General features: G+C 45.8%; 1 protein-coding gene across 1 annotated transcript in view; it reads left to right on the forward strand.

The window, feature by feature from the left end:
* The first annotated feature begins 2,211 nt into the window (after nt 1–2,211).
* The window catches only part of Tet1 (tet methylcytosine dioxygenase 1), a 73,289-nt gene continuing 51,103 nt past the window's right edge, over nt 2,212–24,397 (forward strand). The window contains 2 exon segments of the mRNA XM_059281977.1: nt 2,212–4,062; nt 18,209–18,262. Coding sequence (XP_059137960.1) covers nt 2,212–4,062; nt 18,209–18,262 — 1,905 coding nt within the window.

Below are 24,397 nucleotides of genomic sequence, written 5' to 3' on the forward strand. Positions count from 1 at the left end.
TAGATTTTTCTTGGTGTTGCCCTGGCCTCAGCCTGCTTCGGCCTCCCAAGCGCTGGGATTAAAGACCACGTGCAACCACACCTGGCATAATGTTTATAAAATTAAAAGTTAAATTTTAGGGCACATTTTGTAATTAATCACTATTATCAACCTCCTTACTATGGCTACATTACACTTTTTTTTTTTTTTTTTTTTGGCCTCCCTCACGGTTTTCAAAAAGCATCCTTTCCTTGGAGACACTTTGGTTTATCACAAAAGGTTCCATTGCATCAGTGACTTCTCGGTGGTAAAGTTCAAGGGGCCGTGTTTTCTTCTGATTGTCTCAGAAGCCTGCCTGTTCAGTCACCGGCTTCTTCTTCTATAGTTGGGATTTTAGGGGTCACTGACCTCTTTCACAAAAACAAAAAACTGTTCAGTTGTGAAAAGACCTCCTCTTCGAGTCCACCTCTGCACCTCATTTCTTCAGCCATTTCTGTTTTCCGTTTCTGTCCCCCCCCCCATAAAGCTTGAGCAGTAATTTAACTACACTCTGAGTTTCTTAAGCACTTCAATTAAAAACAGAGAATTGACAGATCAATTTGTAAACCGCTTTCAAAAGCAGATCCCGGGATGTCCTCTGGTTTATCCAGATTACTGGCCCACATACCTGAATTTTAATTTTCTTTCCAGCACCTAGATTATATGCTTCTGTATGTTTTTCATCCTGCCTTCTTGGTGGGAGATTAAAAAACATACCTTGACACTTAAGTTTGTAGTGATTGGAATGGCTGTTAGTAAGATAATTCTTGGCTGTCTGAGGATAGTTCTCACTGTATCTAAGGATGTGTGTACACGGCTACAGGCGTCCTCGGAGCCTGTGTTCGTACCTCTGGAGCGCCCCCTATGTGTGGGTGCTAGGCAGCAAGCACAGGTTACCTGCAAGATGAGTACTGGAGAAGTTCACCTGGCTTCCTGTGGTTGATTTTTGCCTTGTGGTGGTGGCACACACAGGCAAACACTCAGGCACATAAAAATTAAGAGGAAAAGCCAGGCTGGGCAGTGGTGTTGCACTGTACGCCTTTAATCCCAGCACTCGGGAGGCAGAGGCAGGTGGATCTCTTGTGAGTTCAAGGCCAGTCAGGTCTACAGAACTAGTTCTGGGACAGTTAGGGCTACAAAGCGAGTTCCAGGACAGGCTCCAAAGCTACACAGAGAAACCCTGTCTCAAAACCAAAAATAAAAGAAAAAAGATTAAAAAAAGAAGCTGGGCATGGTGGAGCACACCTTTAATCCCAGCAGAAGTAGCCATATCTCTTGAGTTTAAGGCCGGCCTGGTCTCTTCAGGGCAGATAAGGCCAGAGACACCTTGTCTTGAAAAAAAAAAAGACGAGTGTTTGCCTCTGTGCACGTATGTGCACCCAGTGACATGCCTGGTGCTCACGGAGGCCAGAAGAGGGCATCAGATGCCCTGGGACTGAAGTCACAGACAGTTGGGAGCAACCATGTGGGAGCTGGAAATTGAGCCCAGGTCCTCTGGGTAAGCAAGCCATCCTAGCTCCTTTTTTTTCTTTCCCTCTCCTTGAGACAAGGTCTCATGTAGCACAGACTGAGCTCAAATTCACTGTGTAGCTGTGAATGGTCTCAAACTCATGATCATCCTACTGTACCTCAATTTCTGGGATTGCTGGTGGAACACCTTTTGTTTTGTTTTGTTTTGTTTTGTTTTGTTTTTCGGGACAGGGTTTCTCTGTGTATCTTTGCGCCTTTCCTGGAACTCACTTGGTAGCCCAGGCTGGCCTCGAACTCACAGAGATCTGCCTGGCTCTGCCTCCCGAGTGCTGGGATTAAAGGTGTGCGCAGCAGCCGCCACCACCACCACCCAGCGGAACACCTTTTTTTCTTGAGAGTCTCATACTGTAACCCAGGATATCCTACAACTCCATCTCATATGCTGGGAATATAAATTTGAGCCGCTCTGCCCAGTTAAATACTACCTGTATATTTTTTCCTTTGGCAGTAAACATTCTGTTTCTTTATTAATTTATTAGGAAATATCTTCACAGTAGAGTACAAAGACTAATCGTGATAATAAGTTTTTGTTTGTTTGTTTTAGACCCAAACCTCACGGGACCGAGCTTGGCAACAGCTCCTGATTCTCCTCAGAAGGAAGACTTTGCAAAGGACCAATGACTCTGTGTCCTGCATCCTTGCATCTTTTCCTACTCGGCAGCCATGTCTCGTTCCCGCCATGCAAAGCCTTCCAAACCAGTCAGGACAGATCTACACATAAAGAAAAGCAGCCACAAGGAGAAGACGTTAAAGCAGGCTGTCAAACATGGGGCTTTAGGGAAGGCGATAACCCCCGGAAGACTCAAGCAATTAATTCAAGGAAGAGATGGTAAGAAAGAAACAGAGGTTAAAACCCCCACACCGACCAGAAGCCTTCTGACCAGAGCTGGGGCAGCCCGAATGAATCAGGATAAAACCCAAGTCCTTTTTCAGAATCCAGAGTCCTTAACTTGTAACGGGTTTACGATGGCTCTCCGAAGGACCTCTCTTAGCAGGCGACTCTCCCAGTGCCCAGTACTTACACCCAAGCCTAAGAAAGTACCGCCTTCTAAGAAGCAGCAGTGTAGTCAGGATACCCAGGATGAGAGGGTGGTAACGCACTCAGAAAATGATTCAGTCCCCAGCCAAGACCCTAGCACATTCCCAGACACAGAGAACCTAACTGGTGAACAGAGCATGTGTCTAGCTGAAGGTGAGATCCAAGAGCTTCCCCAGTCTTGGCCTCAAAGGGCAGAAGAAGATTCCCAAAGCTATACTTCCACCTGTGGGAGTCCTGCAACAGATATCCTTTCTGGGCCACCTGAAGGGACACACTGTGAAGGGCTACTCCCGAGTCAGTCATCCGATGATGGTGGTATTTCCCCTCAGGAGTGCCCGCCTTTGCCCCAAAGATCAGCTCCCGAAGCCACCTCTCAGAAAAACATCAGCAGTCAGTTTGGAGACTTGGAGTCCCAAGTAGACTCTCTTAAGCTATCAAATCCTCCGAACCCCATGGGAAGTGAACATAGTTGCTTTCCCACCTCCAGTTTTAAGATCCTCCCTGAATTGGACCTTAAGAACTGCACGTCTCTTGATGGGTCTATCTATCCCGCAGCTCTGGTAAAATTCCTCTTGGCAGGCACACAGCCAGATACCTTTGGTGCTAAACTCCAAGAAGAAACCCTCAAAACTAACCCAGATCCAGGGGGCTGCTACCCAGATCAATTTCTGGACGCCACCTCTGTCCTAGGACAGGCTTTCAGTACTCTCTCTCCTCAGTGGGGATTTCCTGGTGCTAACTTAGTTCCTGGTGAGGCCCTGGGCAAGGTCTCCGACTCACCGGAGGATCTTGGTGCTATTACTCTGCCAAAACAGCAAGAAACTATGAATGTGGATGTGGGAGCTTCCCCAGACCTACCTGTCTTCCTTCCTAAGCTTCCAAACACAGTTGCTACCTACAATACTCCCGGGCCCCAGCCCCACAGCTATGCCTCCTGTGGGTTTGAGGTCCAAGGTGCTAAACCTTTAACTCTGGACTCAGGACATGCTCCCCAACCCCCACCGAACTCTGAGTTAAGTTCAATACCTCCAGCAATAGCTGCAAACAGTCTCGGAAATGAGAAGCAGTTTTGTGCGAGCCCTTTGCCGGCTAACACACAAGGGTTTGCAACGGCCCTTGAAAATGGACTCCAGCATGCGCCGGTGGATCTTACCCAGCGCTCTCAGGCTGCTCCCAGCAAATTGGAAGGAGGGATTTCTCAGGTCAACTTGACCAGCTCAGCTGATGTCAAAACCACAGGGATGCCTCTACCAGTGTCACAGGCCAGTGCCGCCTCCTCTCTTTCACGGAAGTCTACGCCGCCAACTGGGGAGAAAAGGAAACGCAAGCCCTGCGGCGTCTGCGAGCCCTGCCAGCAGAAGACCAACTGTGGCGAGTGTACCTACTGCAAGAACAGAAAGAACAGCCACCAGATCTGTAAGAAGAGGAAATGTGAGGTGCTCAAAAAGAGGCCGGTCAGCACCTCACAGGTACAGGTGAGGGAGCAGCCAGGGCTCGGGAGTATCTTCAGTGCTTGGTGGAGGGTGCTCCCCTCCCCACCTTAAAACGTTGATGTCTATTTATTTATTTTGGTTTTTCCGTAACAAGGTTTCTCAGTAAAACACTCCTGGCTGTCCTGGAACTCGCTCTGTAGACCAGGCTGGCCCTAAACTAACAAGAGATCCTGCTTGCCTCAGCTTCCCGACCGAGCATGCGCGACCACCCCAATGCTGTCTTGTGGTGGAGCGATGCTGGGAATTGAACCTAGGGGGTTCCAGTTCCAGCAAGCTGAGCATGTTCTCTACTCTCACGTGCTTCCTCAGCCTTACTTAAATCTTTTTTTTTCTTCTTGATTGGTAGCCAAGGTTGTATGTAGCTAGGCGAGGATGACCATAGTCTCTAGTCCTGTATTTAGGTGGTTCAGGACTGCCCGACACTCCCGCTGCGCCCCACCCCAAGTCTGATAACCTGAGCCTGCCACCTGGGACCTGCATAGTGGAAGGAAAAAACCAACTCTTGAAACTTTACATGACGTGCATGTCAGGCATGGGCCCACATGTGATTCAGGGTTCCTGTGAATTTGGGGCCAACCTGGACAACACAGCAAGTCCCAGGGTAACCTGGGCTATAGTGTGAGCTGCCCCAGCCTTCCAGCCTTCCAAGAAGTTATTGGGATTTTTTTTGTTATTTATTTATTTATTTGTTTGTTTGTTTGTTTTTCAAGACAGGGTTTCTCTGTGTAGCTTTTGCGCCTTTTCCTGGAACTCGCTTTGTAGACCAGGCTGGCCTCGAACTCACAAAGATCCACCTGCCTCTGCCTCCCAAGTGCTGGGATTAAAGGCGTGCGCCACCACTGCCCGGCTTAGGCTTCAGTTTATTAGCAACTAATATGAGATATTCAAGAGGGCGACTGAATTGCCCACTGACTCTCTTTTCCTTTGAGAAATGGCCTCATCCCAGCTGGAGTGAAGAATATCTTTGTGGGGAGGTTTATTTGGCTTACAGGTTACATTATCAGAAGCCAAGGTAGGAACTCAGGGCAGAAACCTGGAGGCAGGAAAGGAAGCAGAAACCACTGAGGAGCACTGCTTACTGGCTTGCTCTTCATGCACTGCTCAGCCTTTCTTTGTTCCTTTTTTAAATTTTTTTTTTTTTTTAAGATTTATTTATTATGCATACAGTGTTCTGCCTGCATGTATGCCTGCAGGCCAGAAGAGGGCACCAGATCTCATTACAGATGGTTGTGAGCCACCATGTGGTTGCTGGGAATTGAACTCAGGACCTCTGGAAGAGCAGCCAGTGCTCTTAACCTCTGAGCCATCTCTCCAGCCCCCTTTTTTTAAATTTTTGTGGCAGGGTTTCTCTGTCCTGGAGCTCACTCTATAGACCAGGCTAGCCTGGAGCTCAGGTTCACCTGCCTCTGCCTCTCTAGTGCGGGCATTAAAGGTGTGCACCACCCTCGCTGCTGGTCAGCTTGCTTCCTCCCAGGACCACAAGCCACAATCAGCTGGCCCCTCACTGAGGATGCTCTTAAACTTCTTTTTTTAAATTCATTTGCTTTGGTGTTTTGCCTGCATATATATGTCTGTGAGGGTATCAGATGGATGCCCTGGAACTGAAATTACAGATAGTTGTGAGCTGCCACATGGGTGCTGGGAATTGAACCCTGGTCTTCTGGAAGAGCAGCCAGTGCTCTTAACTGCTGAGCCATCTCTCCAGTACCAATATCTCCTGCCTTTACTTCTGAAATGTTTAATGTATTATACCTGGCTGAACTGGACTTATATTTATTATATTAGATGGACCATAGTCTCTTGTTAGCATTATTTAATTTGAGGGATTGAATACATGTGGCTGTTTGCATGTTAAATGTGTATTCTTCCAACAATTCATGTACCCCAGTCCCCTCTATTTGACACCCAAATTATCTCAAAATTAGCACAGTCGTACCTCCAGCAGTTGTATTTTTTGGCACAATATTCTGCTGACACTGTGTATGCGATCTTTACTGCTTCAGATCCCAAGCCAGCTGTTTATCAAAGGGGAGTTGGTTTTAGTGGCGAAGTGCAGCTAGGAACCACTACCTTGACGATAAAAATATTATTGCAGTGTTAGAAAGTTGTTACGGGGGGCCAAGCAGACAGATCAGTGGTAAAGGTGCTTGCCTTCCCATCTGACTTCTATTCTTGAGACCTATACGATACAGGGAGAGGACCAAGATCTTCTGACCTCCACATTTGTGCCATGATGTGCAGGCCAGCCCACCAGGAAATAGGGGTTTTTTTTGTTTGTTTGTTTTGTTTTGTTGTATTGTTTTGTTTTGTCATATAGTTTCTCTGTATAATCCTGGCTGTCCTGGAACTAACCCTATAGACCAGGCTGGCCTTGAACTCAGAGATGCACCTGCCTCTGCCTCCCAAGTGCTGGGATTAAAGACCTGTGCCCCCACTGCCTGGCTCTAGTAAATAAATGTAATACATTTCAAGAAGTTGTTACTTGTTTTGAGAGAAGGGCAGGTCTCAAACTTACAATGTAGCTAAGGCTGGCCTTTAATTAATTGCTGATCTTCCTGCCGCCACTTTCCAACTTCCTATGGGGTAAGGTCATGCCCCCTTTGCTTTGTTTTATGAGACAATGTATCCCTATGCTGCACAGGTTGGTCTGAAACTAATAGCATTCCCCTTAGCTCAAGATCTGGCTAGGTGTGGTGGGCACGCCTTTTAATGCAGAGGTAAATCCTATATTGGAAAATCAAGAAAAATCTAAAGAAGAAAGAGAGGGAGGGGGGGGGGAGAGAGAGAGAGAGAGAGAGAGAGAGAGAGAGAGAGAGAGAGAGAGAGAGAGAGAGAGAGAGACTGTGCTTCAGTTCCTGCCTTGATGCTCTGACTCCCTTTTATGATGATGATGGGTGGGAATTGGAATATGCAAGCCCAAACCCTTTATCCTCCCATAATTGTTTTTGGTCAGCATTTGGCAAGTCTAGCCAAATGGGTGAGCTCCTGGTTCACTAAGACGCTGCTTCAAAAAACAAGGTGGATGGCTGCTGAGGAACAGCTTAGGTTCACATGACCTCTGGCCTCCACACATGCTCGCATTCACACAGAGGAACCCAGGAGCAACCAGGACTCACCAGTTCTTCTTGTCTGCCGAAGAATTTTTTTTTCCCCTGCCGGGGCATTGTAAATAACCTGGTTTGTTCCCATGTGAAACATAACTCTCCTCTTGGTTTCCATTGACATAACTATGACACAGCCATTTTCTTGTCCCTGTGTACTAAGAGGCTTTTGGTATCTCTGTTTTTAGCTCTACAGCTTGTTTTCATTTATTTCGTATGCGAACCTATTTTGTGATCAAGTTTTCTGTCAAAGCGCAAAAGTGGGGTCAAGACGGGAGCACCTGGGAGGGCAGGACGGGGTGGCTACAGCTGACCCAAGCCATGGAATGTTGGGTAGAGTGCATACAGGGTACATACAGCAAAGAGTTCTTGCCTTTGTGTGTGAGTCACTTCTTAGAGAGCTAATTTGCATCTGCAGATCGTAAGATTTGCCAGAAATTAAAAAAAAAAAATTTTACAAAAGATTTGCTTATTTTTCTGCAAGAGGGTTTGCCTGCATGTATGTAGATACACTGCATACATGTTGCCCCCAGAGGTCAGAAGGGGACTTTAGATCCCCTAGAACTGGAGTTACAGATAGCCATGAGCCACCATGTGGGTGCCAAAAATGGAACCCAGGTCCTCTCTGCAAGAGCTTTGAACACTGAGCCATCTCAATAGCTCCTTAAAAAAATTTTTTTTAATTAAATTTTTTTTTTTTTAAATTTTGAGATGGGGGTTTCTCTGTGAAGCCCTGGCCTGGAACTCTTTGTAGACCAGGCTGGCCTCCAGCTAGATCCACCTGCCTCTGCCTCCTAAGTGCTGGGATTAAAGGCATGCACCACTACCACCCAGCTAAAACTTTGCTTTAAATTGTATTTTATTTATTTTACTAAATAACTTTTGTACTTTTATTAAGAACCGACCGCCAAGTCAGGTGTGGTAGCTTAAGCCTGTAATCCCAGCTCCTGGGAAGTGAAGACAGTTCAAAGCCACCCCTGGATGTCTAGAAATCTAGCCTGGACTATAGGAGTCCCTGATTCAGAGACAAATCTTGTTCAAGGAAGAACAAGAATAAACCCATACATACCTGAAGACTATGTCTTCATTACCAGCTAACCATGCAACTCTTAAGACTATTTAGATTTTGGCTTGCAACACTCCAGGAGAGTGGAGCAGACTAGCATGAGGTTGCTGTGGGCCAGACGCAGGTCATTCCCTCAGACAGGGTCTCAAATAGCCCAGGCTGGCCTCAAACTTGCCATGTAGCTGAGGACCACGAACTTCGCATCCTCCTGCCCCAACCTCTGTATTATTGGGAGGACAGATGTGTACCACATGGGGGGCGCTGCAGCTGGAACCTAGGGATCTGTGTGGGTTAGACAAGCACTCTGTCAGCCGCTCTGCCTGCAGCTCACTTCTCCGGGGTGGGGAAAGTGTGCCTGGCATTTTTCCAGTGAAAAACTGGAAACCAGCATATCCCAATTTACTGAAGAGATTTATGAAGGGTTCACAGGACAGATAAAGATGGTTTTAATTTCTTCACAGTCTTACTAACACATGTAAAATATTTTAAGTGTGTGTGTGTGTGTGTGTGTGTGAGAGAGAGAGAGAGAGACAGACAGACAGACAGACAGACAGACAGACAGACATCATAGCATGTTCTGAGCATCACAGCCCATATGCGGAGGTCAGAGGACAGACAACCTTGAGGTGAGTCTTCACCTTGTGGGAACTGGGGACTGAACTCAGATTGTTTAGCCTGGAAGCACCCTTATCTGATGAGCCATCTCCAACCTCACAGGATTGGGTATTTCCACAGTACGCCATCCTACTTACTTTGTTTAGTATTTTCAGTGTTGAGTCTCAGCATTGTCCCGGCTGTGGGCTCTTGAACAGTGGTGTCTACAGGGTATACCCAGTGCCTGGCTTTCACTATAATTTTTGTTTCACATGACAATTTTAACATGACAATGGTGTCATATTCCTTGTGCTGTGGCCTTTTACCCCCCCCTCTCTCTCTCTTTCTCTCTCTCGCGCGCGCGCTCTCGTGTGCGTGTGTGTGTGTGTGTGTGTGTGTGTGTGTGTGTTTGTTTGTTCGTTCGAGGCAGGGTTTATCTGTGTAGCTTTGCACCTTTCTTGGAACTCACTCTGTAGACCAGGCTGGCCTTGAACTCAGAGATCCACCTGGCTCTGCCTCCCGAGTGCTGGGATTAAAGATGTGCACCTCTTAAATGCTCTTGGTCCCACGCACTCACTTCAGTGGCAGGTCTGTGGGGCTAGGATTTTCTTCTCTCCCTCTTCAGTCCTTTTCCCATTGTGCTTGGTGGGTACAAGAACCTGGTGGAGGTGGATTCCATATAGATATTGATTGAATTGGAACTGTGTGTATATAGTAAACATTGCTATCTGCTTTTGCTTTTTTTTTTTTCTTCATATTTTTGTTCATTTTGGGAAAGGGTCTGGCTATGTATCCCCAGCTGTCCTGGAACTTGGCTCTCATCTCACTCAGCCCCTGAAGTTCTGGGACTGCAGTATGTCCTGCCACAAGTCAGGCAAGGCAACATTGGTGTCTTGAAACAGGTTGATAATTTGTTCCCTGACTATTGGGTCTCCAAAATGTGCTGGAAACATTTGACACACATTGACACTCCTCCCCCGCACCCCCAGACAGGGTTTCTCTGTGTAGTTTGGGTGCCTGTCCTGGATCTCGATCTGTAGACCAGGCTGGCCTCGAACTCACAGAGATCTGCCTGGCTCTGCCTCCCAAGATGCTGGGATTAAAGGTGTGTGCCCCCACCGCCCGGCCTGACACACATTTACTCTTGCACAGTTCTCTGCAAGACGCTGCCTCCAGCTGTTGAAATAACCCACTGGGACTTCGAGAGGCCAGATGCCTTGCCTGGGGCTGTGGTTGATGTGGAATCAGGATGTGTGCGGGAGGTCTGTTCGTTTTATCCACCATCTCTCTGAGCTGGGGTGATAGGCAGAGTAGGAGGGCTGGAGCAGCAGAACTACAGCAGCAGCCTGCTGGGGGGACCGTCACTGAACGAGATGCGATGGAATCCTAAATTCCTTTTCGGGTATAAAAATACTTACCTTGTTGCATTGAACTTGTGTGTGTGTGCATGCTTTTGTATAGAGGACAGAGGTCAATAGGGTTGTCTTCCTCACTCTTCCTTAGACTGGCTGGCCAGCAAGTCCAAGGGAATCCTCTTAATTAATGCCTGCCTCTCCAGTGCTAAGATTACAGCCCCTCGCTCCAAGTGGCTTTTTACTTACTTTAAAAAAAAAAAAAATCTTGTGTGGGGGTGGGGTGGTAGGGTGGTACTCAGGATTCACTCTGGAGCCTCAAGCAGACAGATGAACGTTCTTCTGAGAAAACCTGCATCACCAGGCCTCCGCAGTCTTGATACCAGATTTTTTAAAAATTATTTATTTATTTATTTATTTATTTATTTATTTATTTTTTGGTTTTTTGAGACAGGGTTTCTCTGTGTAGCTTTGCGCCTTTCCTGGGACTCACTTGGTAGCCCAGGCTGGCCTCGAACTCACAGAGATCCGCCTGGCTCTGCCTCCCGAGTGCTGGGATTAAAGGCGTGCGCCACCACCGCCCGGCTTAATTATTTATTTTATGTGCATTGATGTCTTGCCTGCATGTACATCTGTGTGAGGGTGTAGGATCCTCTAGAACTGGAGTTATAGATAATTATGAGCTGCCATGTGTTTGCTGGGAATTGAACCCAGGTCCTCTGGAAGAGCAGCTAGTACTCTTCACCACTGAGCCATCTCTCCAGCCCCTTGATACCAGATTTTTCTTGGCTTATATTTTCAGTTTTTCTCTGTGTATGTAGCCCTGGCCTGCCTCTGCCTCCCGAGTGCTGGGATTAAAGGCGTGTGTCACCACTGCCTGGCATAGACACAGAATATGGAGTTTTAATCGTTCATTACATTGTTCACTTGCAGTTGGTTTTATTAATTATGGACAGCCATAGTTCTCCACTGACATAATTACATTGGCTACAAATCCAGGGCATTCAGCGTTCAGTTTAATACCAGCACCAGTGGAGTGTGGGCCCTGCCAAGGACGTATGGATCTTGTATAAGACCGCATTATCTATCCCCTGCCCTCAAAGATGATGAGGCTAGCATACCTTTGAGTTCAGAGCCAGCCTCATGTCTCTAGAAAAAGGAGGAAATGGGGGAGAAATTAGTCACGTTAACAGCATGAGAGGACTTGAGCTGTGACTTGCAGGGAACCTGGGTGGCAGACACAGCCATCCCTAATTTAGTTCCAGGGGAATCTGACTCCCTGTATCTGATTTCCACATGCCTCAGAAACACATGTGGTTTATAGATACACATGCAAGCAAAGCATGTACATAAAATACTGTTCCAGTTGGGTTTTTTTACTAAGATGTTTCTGACAGAAATAGGCAATTTAAAAAAATTTGCATGAGTCTGCTCTGTTAAAGTCTTGTAAGGTTGAGGTCGGCACTGTTGGCTGTTCTTCCTGACCCCAGACCCCAACATGTGCACTGAATGTACTCCAACGCTCTATCCACCAACTGTCTTTTAAGGTGGCCTGTGGCAAAATAGCCCCGGTGCAACCCCTTAAGCTCCTGACACCTACAAGCTATCCCTAAAGGCTTTGCATTGCAAAGTCCTACACAATCAGCTTTCCTGGTTCAGAAATGGAGCAAGCACAGAAGCTTTTCTGGGTGGAGTAAGAATGTCAAAGGCCTTTCTTTGTGTTTTGACTTTTTGAGACAGGGTTTCTCTGTGTAGTTTTGGTGCCTGTCCTGGATCTCGCTCTGTAGACCAGGCTGGCCTCGAACTCACAGAGATCCGCCTGGTTCTGTCTCCCGAGTGTGATTAAAGGCGTGCGCCACCAACACCACCGCCATTAAAAACTGAAACAGTTTAGCTGTGTAGCCCAGGTTGACCAACTAACCTCAGGTTCATGAGTGCTTTTAATTATTTTATTTCAATATATATTCCTATTGTTTGTGTGTGTCTGAATCTGAGTGTATGTCACCTGTGTTGGGGTGCCTGGAGGTCGGAAGAGGAGGGAGGTCAGATCCCCTGGAGCTGTGTAACAGGCCAGTTGGTGGAGAGCAGCCTATAGTAGATGCAGGAAACCAAACTCAGGTCCAAGAGCAGCAAGCCATTCTCCAGCCCCTATTTGTATATCTTAGTCCGTACTTGGATAACAGAAAACTTTAATCATTGACGTCCTGCTATAGTGTATTTCTAGACCTGGGGAAGAGTTGGGGGCTTCCACTATAAATGTAGGCTCAACATTATTATATATATTGGGGGGCATTCTTTAGAAACAAGTTCTCACCGGCGGTGGTAGCACACACTTTTAATCTCAGCGCTTGGAGGCAGAGGCAAGAGGAGCTCTGTGAGTTCGAGGCCAGCCTGGTCTATCTACAAAGCAAGTTCCAGGACAGATAGGACTGTTACACAGAGAAACCCTGTCTCGGAAAAAAAAAGAAACAAGGTCTCATTTAATCCAGGTCAGCCTCTCCGTTCACTATGTAGCAAAGGATGGCCTCAAATTTGCAAGTCTCTGACCTGAAGGTTGACTACAGGTCTGAGCCAACTGTTCAGGCTTAGTTCTGCTTTTTCACACATTTTTTCCCCCTCTCCTTGGGAAATAACCCTTTTTCTGGGGGTGTGGGGGCATATTGAGACTAGATCACACCATGAGGCTAGGCTACGTTTGGCCTGGAACTTGCTACGTAGACCAGGCTGGCCTCCTAGCTCAAATCATGGGATTAAAAGTGTGATCTATCACAATTGGCCCAGCACAAAACTGCAAATTTTTTTTTTCCTCTGTGTAGCCCTGGGATCAAAGACATGGGCCTTTGATTGCCAAAACTGAAATTCTTTACCTGAATTATATGTTATCAAAAATCCACCATTTCAAAGATCGCCAAGGTGTTGAGCACGTATCAGTCTTTCTGCGCACTTTCTGGAGTGAATGTCAAAAAGAACAGTCTACTTAGTGAGTTTGGACCAAGCTGAAGAAGCTATGTGAGATCATAAAAGGAAGGAGGCTGGGGCTAACTTGCGAGGATGTAGAGCAGGTCTTCCTAGAACCACGCTAAGTGAACAAACACAATCCCACATTGACTGAGCTGTGCTCCATCTACTGCCTTTATTATGTGTGCATGTGTGGACATGTTCACGATGCTTGCGCGGGTCAGGTCAGAGAACAACTTGTGGGAGTGGGTTCTTTTCTACCAGGTGGGTCCTAGCTAACTCAGATTCTCAGGCTGGGTGGTGTGTGGCCATCTCACTGACCCCTAATTTATATATTTTACCAGACCTGACTTCCATGGGAACAGCGAGTTTTAGTGACTGACGTAGGTTCTGGGTTTTCTCCTTCTGGACTGCCTTACTTTCCAAGTGCTGGAACCACAAGGGTGTGCCGCCACACCTGGTTCCTAAAGCAAATGTAGGACTCACACTCTTACCTTTCTACAGCATCCACTTGATAATGGCATGGTTCTCTGAAATCTTTATTTAATATTCATTTATTGTATATGTAATGTATGTATGTGAATCTGCCGTGGCATTAATGTAGATGTCAAGATGGATTTGTCTCTGTGTCATTTGGCTTGGCAGAAAGTGCCTTTAACCACGGAGCCATCTTCCCATCCTAGAATGGTTCTCAGGGTTAAACGATTTTTTTTTTTCTTTTGGTTTTTGGAGACAGTTTCTCTGTCACAGCCTTGGCTGTCCTGGAACTTGCTCTGGCCTCGAACTCAAGAGAGATCCAGCTTCCTGTTGCTGGGATTAAAGTCGTATGCCACCACCACCCGACTGGTTAAATAATCTTTAATTATGCATGCCTGTGTGTATGTGTTCAGGTGAGTGTAGAGGTCATTGGATTCCAAGAGTTAGAGAGTTGGAGTTAGAGATTGGGAGCCACCCGCCATGGGTGCTGGGAATGAATCCACATCCTGTAAAGAGCAGCATACATTTTTTTTTTCTTTTGTGGACAGACACTGTTGAAACATTTTTTTATTTTATTTTTCTATCATACAAATTCTTATCCTAATAGTGAAATGTTTCACTGACAGCATACACTCTTAAACACTGAGTCGGACAACGGTTCTCTTGAATGCCTTCTATTGATTTCTGATTTATCCTATTAAAACTCACTGTTATCTAAGCTCTGAAGTGAACTGTCAGATCTTCAAGGTGTAGGCACCGGAACAGATTGCTGTGGGAATAGACACCCTAACTCTGAGCCTCTGTGTACCCCCATCCTACATCCTACTGGTTTGATACTGGAAGTCCATATAGCTCAGGGCACTTTCATGAACTACCTATTTGACTCGGACAAGCTTTGCCTTTATTATCTAATTTTTCAGAACACTGCATGCTTCCACTTTCTCTTAAGTCACCAAGTGCAGCGTTGTGTGGGTTCACAAGTACCACATCTAGCATGGGGCATCAGTTAACACATTTGTTTGAAATATATAATCATAATAATGTGTCGTGATGACTATATTAAATACTGAGCACTCAATGGGAAAGATACTGCTTTCTACAAGTCATTCATATGTGCAAAGGGTACCGTCCCTGGGAGAGTCATTCATATGTGCAAAGGGTACCGTCCCTGGGAGAGTCATTCATATGTGCAAAGGGTACCGTCCCTGGGAGAGTCATTCATATGTGCAAAGGGTACCGTCCCTGGGAGAGTCATTCATATGTGCAAAGGGTAACATCCCTGGGAGAAAGGCATGGCACTCCAGTAAGGGAGGGGCTGTCCTGAGTGACTGGTTGATGGGGTTGCACAGTGGTGTGGCGGATGGCAGAATGCTCTGGCAGTTCCTTGAAAAAACATAGGCCCCTTGAGGCGATTCGTAGGGTTAAAGAAAGGCTGTCGAGCCTGCCCTAAATTTCATCTCTGGGACCACTAATAGTGCAAGGAGGCAGTGAACTCCAATACTAATCCTTTGAACTCCATGCTATGGAGTGTGTACCCACCCAAACACATGCGTGCAAATAAATGCTTGGTAATGTGAAGGAAAAGGGAGTTGTGGTGTCCTTCAAGGTTCAACTAAATGAGGAGTAAGTGCTGTCTACCAGCTCTCCAAATGGTGACTGTGTATTTTCACCTGCTTCATGGCTGCTTGGACTTCTCACAGAGCCTCCAACCCCCCACCCCCCAAACAAGGTCTCACTAAGTAGCTCTTGCTGTCCTGGAACTCACTATGGAGACGAGGCTGGCCTTGAAATCACAGACATCTGCTTGGGATTGATGATAGGTGTGTGCCACTACATCCCGTTCCTCAGAGGTTCTTAGTGTGTGCTTGCTGTGTGGTTGCACTGGAGTTATGGTTAGGTCAGAATCCCTCTGTTTTTGGTTTAATAAAAAACTGAACAGCCTACACGTACTGGGTTGAGTAGAGTGTGCACCTTTCTTCCTGCTTCTTTGTTTTCCCTTTTTCTTTCTTTTTTTGGTTTTTCGAGACAGGGTTTCTCTGTGTAGCTTTTGCGCCTTTTCCTGGAACTCACTTGGTAGGCCAGGCTGGCCTCGAACTCACAGAGATCCGCCTGGCTCTGCCTCCAAGTGCTGGGATTAAAGGCGTGCGCCATCACCGCCCGGCTCTTTCTTTTTTTTGAGATAGAATCGTGCTATATACAGCTATGGCTGACCTGGTATTTGCTATGTGTCCCAGCCTGACCTTGAACTCTTGGTAGTGCTCCTGCCTCAGTTTCCCCTGGATGCTTCAATTGTAGGCATGGACATGTTTTTGTTGTTGTTGCGTGGTTGTTTATTTGAAGACAGGGTCTCACTCTAGCTGAAGCTCCTGTCTCGGCCTCCATAGTGGTAGAGTTAGTCGAAAGTGTTGTCGCCATGTCTAACTTCAATAGGTTTTCTTTTTCTCCCTGTCTGTGAATTAGTTAAAAAAAAAAAATCTGTGGATGGCAGGGCAGTTTGGGGGGAATGATGTAAAGTGGGGAATCTGGGAACAGGGGAGTATGGATAGCGCATTAGTACAGCATTTGTTTAGCATGCCCGAGTCCCTGGGTTCAAGCCACAAGAATAATAAATAGATAACTAAATAAATGGGAAAACAAGGAAAGCCCGCTTTCGCGGCAGCCTCGGAGCCTCCGAGGGGAGGGTGATGAAACGCAGGCCTTCCGGCCCTCACTCAGTTCCGAGTTTCTGCTTGTGGGAATCTGTTCCGAATCCAACTGCAAGTGGAAAACCCATTTTTGGCCCCGGGGCCAGGCAAGCCATCCTATCCTGCCAATCCTGCAAATGTACTGCAGAAACTTTGGCCCCAGGAGGCAGGAGCTTGGGCTTGCTTCCCAAGATCTGTGCAGCTGTCAAGGTGGCTGGGATGTGACTGAGATCTGTCCCCTGTATGGCTTTTTTGGCAGTGACCTTGGGATCAGCCCAGCTTGCCACAGCCACTCTGGTCCCCTGCCACTAGAGTCTGTTAAAAGAAGCGCCAAGGGAGCTAACAGAAGGGAGACTGCTCTCGGTCCTGCCTTTCCTGGGGTCTGGCAGGTGCCGCGTGGTGCCAGCTCCCAATGGCTACCACCCACCGAGCATGGGTGCAGTCTAGGTGTGTGTGTGTGTGTGTGTGTGTGTGTGTCTCGCAGAGGGGTGAGGGAGTTGGTGGCGTGTTCACCGCTGGCTCAGGTTCAGCGTCTGGGGAAGTGGGTGGTTGACTATTAGTATGGTGTGCAGGCAGGCTCCACCTGGGAACCTAGTTGGCGGCTGAGAAGGGAGGCTTAGTTGCAATTGATCTTGGGAGGAGAGGAGCCAGAAACGCCTCCTTTCCCCCCAAAGGTTCCGGTTGGAGTCTGCCGGGGATTTCTTTGGACACTGAAGGTCACCCGGCTTACATACAAGTCTTCCATCTCTGTAGTCACCGAGAGAGTGTGACAAGTGTATTTTGAAAATACACCGCCGCCCCCTCTCCTGTCCACATCCTGTCCTGTTTCTCTTCTAAGTGGCTGCATTTTTTTTTTGTAATCCGACTTTGTCGTTGGACATTTATTGACAGAAATCAAACCGTTGTTTCTGGGCCAAGCTCCGGCTGCACCGAGGTGTGGTTCCCAGGAATGAGACAACCAGCCCAACAGCTGAGCCTGCCCTGTCCTCACTTAACCTCCCTGCCTTCGATATCGCCAATATTTAGTCTTGCCTTATAAAGTCAAAATGCACAGTACCTTCCAGGGTTGCTGTGAGCCCCGATGCCCCCTTAGGCTATCTCCTGCCGGGTGGTAGAGAGCAGCGCGCCCCTCCCTGCGCCAACCTGTCCTGGTGCCACCCAGAGGTTCCTGCTCAGGGAGACTCCGCCATCGATCTGATGGTGGCGACCTGGGGGATTTGCGAACATTGTCTCTTGCAGAAGCCTCCTGTGATTTCGGTGGCGGTGACCAGATCCTCTGCAGAGAACTCCATGTCGCAGCTTGTGGCTGCCTGTGTCCTGTGGTGAGAGCCCAGCCTCACAGGAGATCCTTTGTCTGGGATAGTGCTAGGCTGCGAAGATCACTTTGGAGTCTCTAAGCTCTGCCTTGCCATTGGCTGCACTCTTTGTGGGGCTGTTTTTTGCAAAAGGCATGCCCAGCACGTCTACAGTGCTGGCAGGCCAGGGCTGCCTTTAAACACCATGATAATGATACCAAAAGCAGTTTGCAGAACTGCTCTCTGTGGAGGCTTCCTCTGCAGAAGCAGGCAAGATGGCTACCTCGTGGGCTTCGCCGTGAAGAATGCAGAGGCTAATTAAGAAAGACTTTTAGGGGGAAAGGGGGCATTTCCCTCCATCTTTATTTATGCAAGGTTGTTGGTTGTTTTTCTTTCCAGTGACTTTTAAAGTATGCATTTTACATGAGCTCTTCAGGGACTGACTGGCTAATATGTTGATGGTATTAAATGATATATAAGCAGTTTTTACAGAGAAGTAGCAAAAATAGTTTTTTTGGGGGGGGGAAGGGTGGGAGCTGATATATATATATTTTTAATGGAGGCTCATATTTCAATTTTACTTTTTTTTTTTAAATTTTAGGTTACAAAAGAAAACAAGAGGCCCCAGAGGGAAAAGAAGTCCAAAGTTTCCAAGGTAATCAGCTGTTGATTAAATGATATTATCCTTTTCCATTTCCTATGGCGTTTTTCTGTCACCTGAGGGTGAAATTTGTAGTGCAGTGGATTCTCCCAGGTTGTCAGTGGGTACATGAATTTTTCACTCAGCAAAAGTCTCTCTCTTCCTCCCTGCCTCCTGCAAGGTCCACATGAGCATCCTTTATTTTCAGTGTCTTACACAAGTCTTGCACGGAAGGAAAACTTTATATGCAAAGTGTTGAGTAATTCCTTCTCCTCTCCAGCCCCACCGACTGCCACCTGCGTCTGTGGCTTTACCCCCGGTGGACGTCAGCTCCACGGTAGAGAAGTTGATGGCTATGACTCATTGTGATTTTTTTGTTTTTAAACACACAGAAAATACTATTGTAAAATCTGGTATTTTTTCCCCCCCAAAGTGGGGGAAGGTGAATGTCCTAGGTTTGAATTCAATTTTACATGCATGGAGACCTTATAGCTACACTGTAATTGCTCAATATCAAGTGTTCACTATGTCTTCCTTAGTTGTTGTTGTTGTTGTTGGTTTTTTTTTGGCTGCCATAGATTTTAAGGAATCAGCATCGTATAGATTGCACGCTGATACAGATTGCACGCTGAGAGTTCAGCAGTAACCTGATTTGGTTGTTAGCTCGGGATCTGTTTGCAGCTTAGTTACGGTATTCGGAAGAGTTAATTTAAAAGCCCGTGGTCTCACTAGAAGTTCAAGGCTAGGGCTAGCCTTAGCCTAGCAAATTGCTTACAGGTTTAAGATTTAAAATGCTGTACAGCAAATCCTATTAAGGTAAGCAAGCCTTTTAATTGTGGAGGAAATAGTAAGCAGTAAAACCACCGGTCTATAGAATTGTTCTGTATGTTTACTGTAAAGGGACTTAAGTATGATCAGGGTTTTGTGTTTGCGAATAAAGTTTTGGCCCTCCAGCATGCTGAACTGTGGCAGATTCCCATTTCACTTGCTGCTGCCTGTTGTATCTACTGGAAATGCTGGCACTGAGAGCCAGGCATCACCTTGCTCGCTGGTTTTACTGACCACCTTGAGGTTTCTGTTTCCTGTGTGCACACAGAAAGGGCATGAACATTATTCATCAAATAAGAAGTGCTTACTAGGAATTGACCACAGAGTCAGCAAAGTGTGGTAGGCTCTGTGAAATGAGTGTAACTCATTTCATGAGGCCTGGACAAATCAAGTGGGGGATGGTGTGTAGGTGTATAAACCATCTTTTTCTTCATGTGAGCTATCCACCCACAACCTGTTATACCTCCCAATTATACACGAGACTATCAATGACTTTAAATCCATCTATTGCCTGTTTTGTGTGTGTCCGTTTCAGGTATTAGATTGTTCAAGTGAGAATGTTATTGGGTTGTGGTGATGCACACCTGTAATCCTATTGCTTTGGAGGTAGAAGCAGAAGGATTAGGCATTCAGGGGCAGCCTCACCTACATAGTGAGTTTGAGTCTAGCCTGGGTTACTTGACTCCCCCCACCCCAGACAGGGTTTCTCTGTATAACAGCCCTTGCTGTCCTGGAGCTTTGTCTAGACTAATCTGGTCTTGAACTCAGAGATCTGCCTGCCTCTGCCTCCCCAGTGCTGGGGTCCTGTCTTAAAACCACAAAGAAGCAATTTCAGTGTTTCTGTTGTAAATGGCTCTTAAATGGTAGAGGTGTGCGTGCGTGCGTGCGTGCGTGCGTGCGTGCGTGCGTGCGTGCGTGTGTGTGTGTGTGAAGCAGACTATATGTAGAACTAATTGTGTGTCCATCCTTGTTAGGACACAAAATAGGCTGGGGTGGGGTCATTTAATTAATTCTATGTTAGTTTGTGCATGTCTGTTACCTGTTGGAAGTAAATGCAGCATATGTTTCTTTGAGGACTCATGCATTAGACTGTGACCTTTTTACTTTTTATTTTTTGGGGACCGTTTTATTTTTTAAAGTGTCTATGGATGGCCTAATTTCTTCTGCTCTGGGAAGAAGGATTGAATCCTTGCTTATCAGCCACTCATAGTTAGTGTCCATTGAAGAATAGTAAGGAATTACATAAAAAATATTGTTTGTTTGTTTGTTTGTTTGTTTGTTTAACCCAGAGTGAAAATATTTCTTTGGGGGCATTGGGTGGCTTGGAACAGTGTTTATTCCTGTAGACCAGGCTGGCCTCAGATCTATCTGCTTCTGCCTCCCAAGTGCTAGGACTAAAGGTGTGCACCATCACCACCTGGCTGAAAATGTTACTTTGAATTTTTTGTGTATTTCTGTGTATGTGCAAATGAGTGTGGGTAACCATGGAGTCCAGAAGAGGGCGTCACTGAGTCACTTGACATGGGTGAAACTGAGTTAAGTGCCCTTAACTGCTGAGTCATCTCTTCAGTCAGGCTTTTACTATATTCTTTTTATTGTTTTTCTTCTTAAAATTTTTTCTTTGCTTTAAGACAGGATCTCACCATGTAGCACAAGGTGGCATGGAAGTTGCTATGTTGTCCACACCTCAAACTCCAGATCTTCTTGCCTCAGACTTCTGAATGCTAGAATTTCCACCATGAGCCAATATTTCTGGCTAACCTGAACGCATTTAATGTTGAGGTTTAAAAAGTTTTTTGTTTTGTTTCTTTTCTTTCTGGAGACTCATTTTTCTCTGTAGCCCTAGCTGTCCTAGAACTTGCTCTGTAGACCAGGAACTCACAGAGATCTACCTGCCTCTGCCTCCTGAGTGTTGGGATTAAAGGTATGAGTCATTACATCTCAGCTTTTTGTTTTGTTTTGTTTTTTAATTTAAGATATTTGGGGCTGGAGAGATGGCTCAGGGTTAAGAGCACTGGCTGCTCTTTCAGAGGACCCGGGTTCAATTCTCAGCACCCCACAGCTTACAACTGTCTGTAACTCCACTTTCAGGGGATCTGACACCTTCATACCAATGCACGTAAAATAAAGTTAAAAAATTAAGGGGTCACGTGGTGGTGGCAGCGGTGGCACATGCCTTTAATCCCAGCACTCGGGAGGTAGAGGCAGGCGGACCTCTGAATTTGAGGTCAGCCTGGTCTACAGAGTGAGTTCCAGGATAGACTCCAAAGCTACACAGAGAGAAACAAAAAACAAACAAAATTATTAAGGAAAAAAAAAAGATATTTGTAAGTATCTAGTACAGTGAATTTTGATCCTATTTATTTTTTTTAGTGTCCTGTCCTGTGTATATGTATACACACAGATGGAAATAAAAATCTTTAAAAAGAGATTTTTGTTTCTCTGCATCTTAGTAGAAGAAATTCAGATTTTTAACTATGGATGTGTTAGAGTTCAACTAGAGGAAACAGCCTTGTAGCTCCAGCGTTCTTTGGCATGTGATGCAGGATTTAGGGATAGTGTATCCCAAAGGTTCTATTTGACTGGCCTCTCTATCTGGGGGCTCAGTGACAGGACTCTGCAGATGGGGTTGGTCACCTGTCGCTTTTGAAGAGGTGACATTTTGCCAAAGTTCTGTTTCCCTTGGGTTTACTCTGATTCCTTAGACCTTCAAATATCCCAGGTCCCCTGCCATAATGGGTGGGGCAAATGACTGATTTTTTAGGTCCCTCCCTCCCCCATTATCATCTATCTGTCTAGGAGGCAGTTGCACGTGGAACCTGGTGATGGAGGAAATTGAAATTTAATTACATCCTGCCCTGAACATGGTAACTCGAGTCCAGTTGCTGGGCTAAATTTGCATTATGTCATATCTCCTTTTTTTTTTTTTTTTTTTTGAGACAAAGCCTCACTATGTAGACTGGCTGGCTTGGAGCTCACAAAGATCCTCCTGCCTCTGCTTCCCAAGTGCTGGGATTAAAGGCATGAGCCGCCATGCCTGGCCTCTTTAATTCTTTGTTAAAAAACTTTTATCTAATTGGGTTCCATTACTTATGTAAATTGATCTTTGAAAATGTTTATTGGCTTGGGGTTGGGGATTTAGCACAGTAGTAGAGCGCTTGCCTAGCAAGTGCAAGGCCCTGGGTTCGGTCCTCAGCTCCAGGAAAAAAAATGTTTATTGGCATATTAATTGTGCATAATACATTATGATTCTCCATTATGCACGTCTGCGTGGCATGCATCTGCAGAGACCGGAAGTCACTGTCTAGTGTCTTTCTCAATTTCTCTCCAGTTTATTTTCCAGACAAGGTCTCTCACTGACCCTCAGCCAAGCCCCTGGCATCCTCCTGTCCTAGCTCCACCTCTGAGCACCTGGGAGGGACTTTTCAAGTGGTGTTGGGGACCTGAATTCAGGTCTTCATGCTCAGTAAGACTTGCTGACTGGGCCATCTCCCCAGGACCTCCTTATGACATTTCATATATGTACAAACTGTATTTTGATCACATTCACCCTCTCATTACTCTTTCTTGGGTCCTTCCTACTCCTAAGTTGCTCCCCTTTCAGGCAGTGTTTCACTATGTAGCCTTGGCTGGCCTAGAACTTCCTATATAGACTAGGTTGGTCCAAAACTCAGAGTTCCTCCTGTTTCTTCATGAGTGCTGGGATTAAGGGCATGTGTCTCCATGTGCATGTGCCTATAGAGGTGAAAAGAAGAATTAGATCCCATGGAACTTTAGTTGCAGATGTTTGTGAGCCATCATGGGGGTGCTGGGGTTGGGCCCTGGTCCTCTGCAACAGCAACAACTGCTCTTGGGGACCATTTGTCTAGCCCCATCTCCCCAATATCTTTTATTCATCATATGATGATGTAAGTCTATAAGTACCAACACTTTGGAGGTTTAAGTCTGTCTGTGACAGACAAATTTTTGAGCCAATGGTGGTTTATACCTGTAATCCCAGCACGTGGGAAGCAGAGTTCAATTCCCAGACTCTACTTCCAAAAGTTGTCCTCTGATCCCCATATGCATATATATATATAGAGGGGACCAGGAAGGGGCCTGGCAGGATGGGACGGGTGGTAAATGAGGCTAATATGGGGGATGTGGTCAAAGCATATTATACAAGTATGAAGTTATAGAATAAAAAATAACTTGGTGGTTTGTTTTCTTTTTTTTCTTTCTTTCTTTTTTTTTTAAAAAGGACCAAAGCCAGGATTACGGAAATAGTAGCATCCGTGAGTCAGGCTGAAGTCAAGCTGATGCCAGTTTCACAACTCACCTATAAGTCTAAAACCATCTCAGACCCAAATGGGTATTCTAGGGAGGGGGGCACATAATATTCTTCACTTGGACCATGGTCCTTCATCACTAGGGGACATTTTCTAGTACCTGGTTATAAAATATTGTGAAAGTATTCGCTTTATTTGAAATAACTGGGAGAATAAATAAATGTCAGTGGATATTAAACCAGGAAGCTGTCTGCAGAAGCAGCTTCTAAAGAAGTGATGTTGTATCAACCCTTCTTAGTGTTTCCTTCCTTCTTGATGCTGATGAAGGAGAAACATGAATGGGGACTGGGAGAGAGGGAGACACTGGGTTTGTGTCACGCTAGCAGAAGACAGGGCACTTGCATGTATCGTGTATCTATGCATGCATGAAAGCGTGGTCTTGAATGGCACCCTTTTCAGAACATTTAGAACTATTCCCTCGCCTCATTTGAATGTTCCCTAAAAGTTTCTTTCTGAGTAACAATATTAACAATAATGGCTAAATGGTTTTCAAGTACATACAACAGCATGGGGCCACAGTGGTGTTTGTAGTACACACACACACACACACACACACACACACACACACACACTCCAATGTGTTTCCTGCCACAACTAGGAGATTAAAGGGTAACAAAAAAAGGCAAGCCTAAAAGCTAAAAAAAAACAAGTGAATAAATTATAAATTGTGCTCACTGCCTAGAAGGAAAGGAAAGGAAGACTGGGTGCTTTTTAGGTTTTCTTTCATAGTGTTTTGAAACAGGATGCAGGGTGGTTACCAGAATTTCCAGTTGTATCTTTGAGACATACTGTTTCCTTCACTTGCCAATTGTTACTATAATATTCTAGGGCTACATTATGTAGACTTGATACCTTTTTATTTTGAAACGTTTCAATCTGCTATAAATGTAAGATTATAACAGAATAGCTAAGGATTTCCCACACCTACTTATTTGCAACATTGTTTATTTTATTTATTTTATCTTTTTGAGTTTTTCAAGACAGGGTTTCTTTA

The sequence above is a fragment of the Peromyscus eremicus genome, chromosome 16_21 (genome assembly GCF_949786415.1).
Source record: "Peromyscus eremicus chromosome 16_21, PerEre_H2_v1, whole genome shotgun sequence".
NCBI lineage: Eukaryota > Metazoa > Chordata > Mammalia > Rodentia > Cricetidae > Peromyscus > Peromyscus eremicus.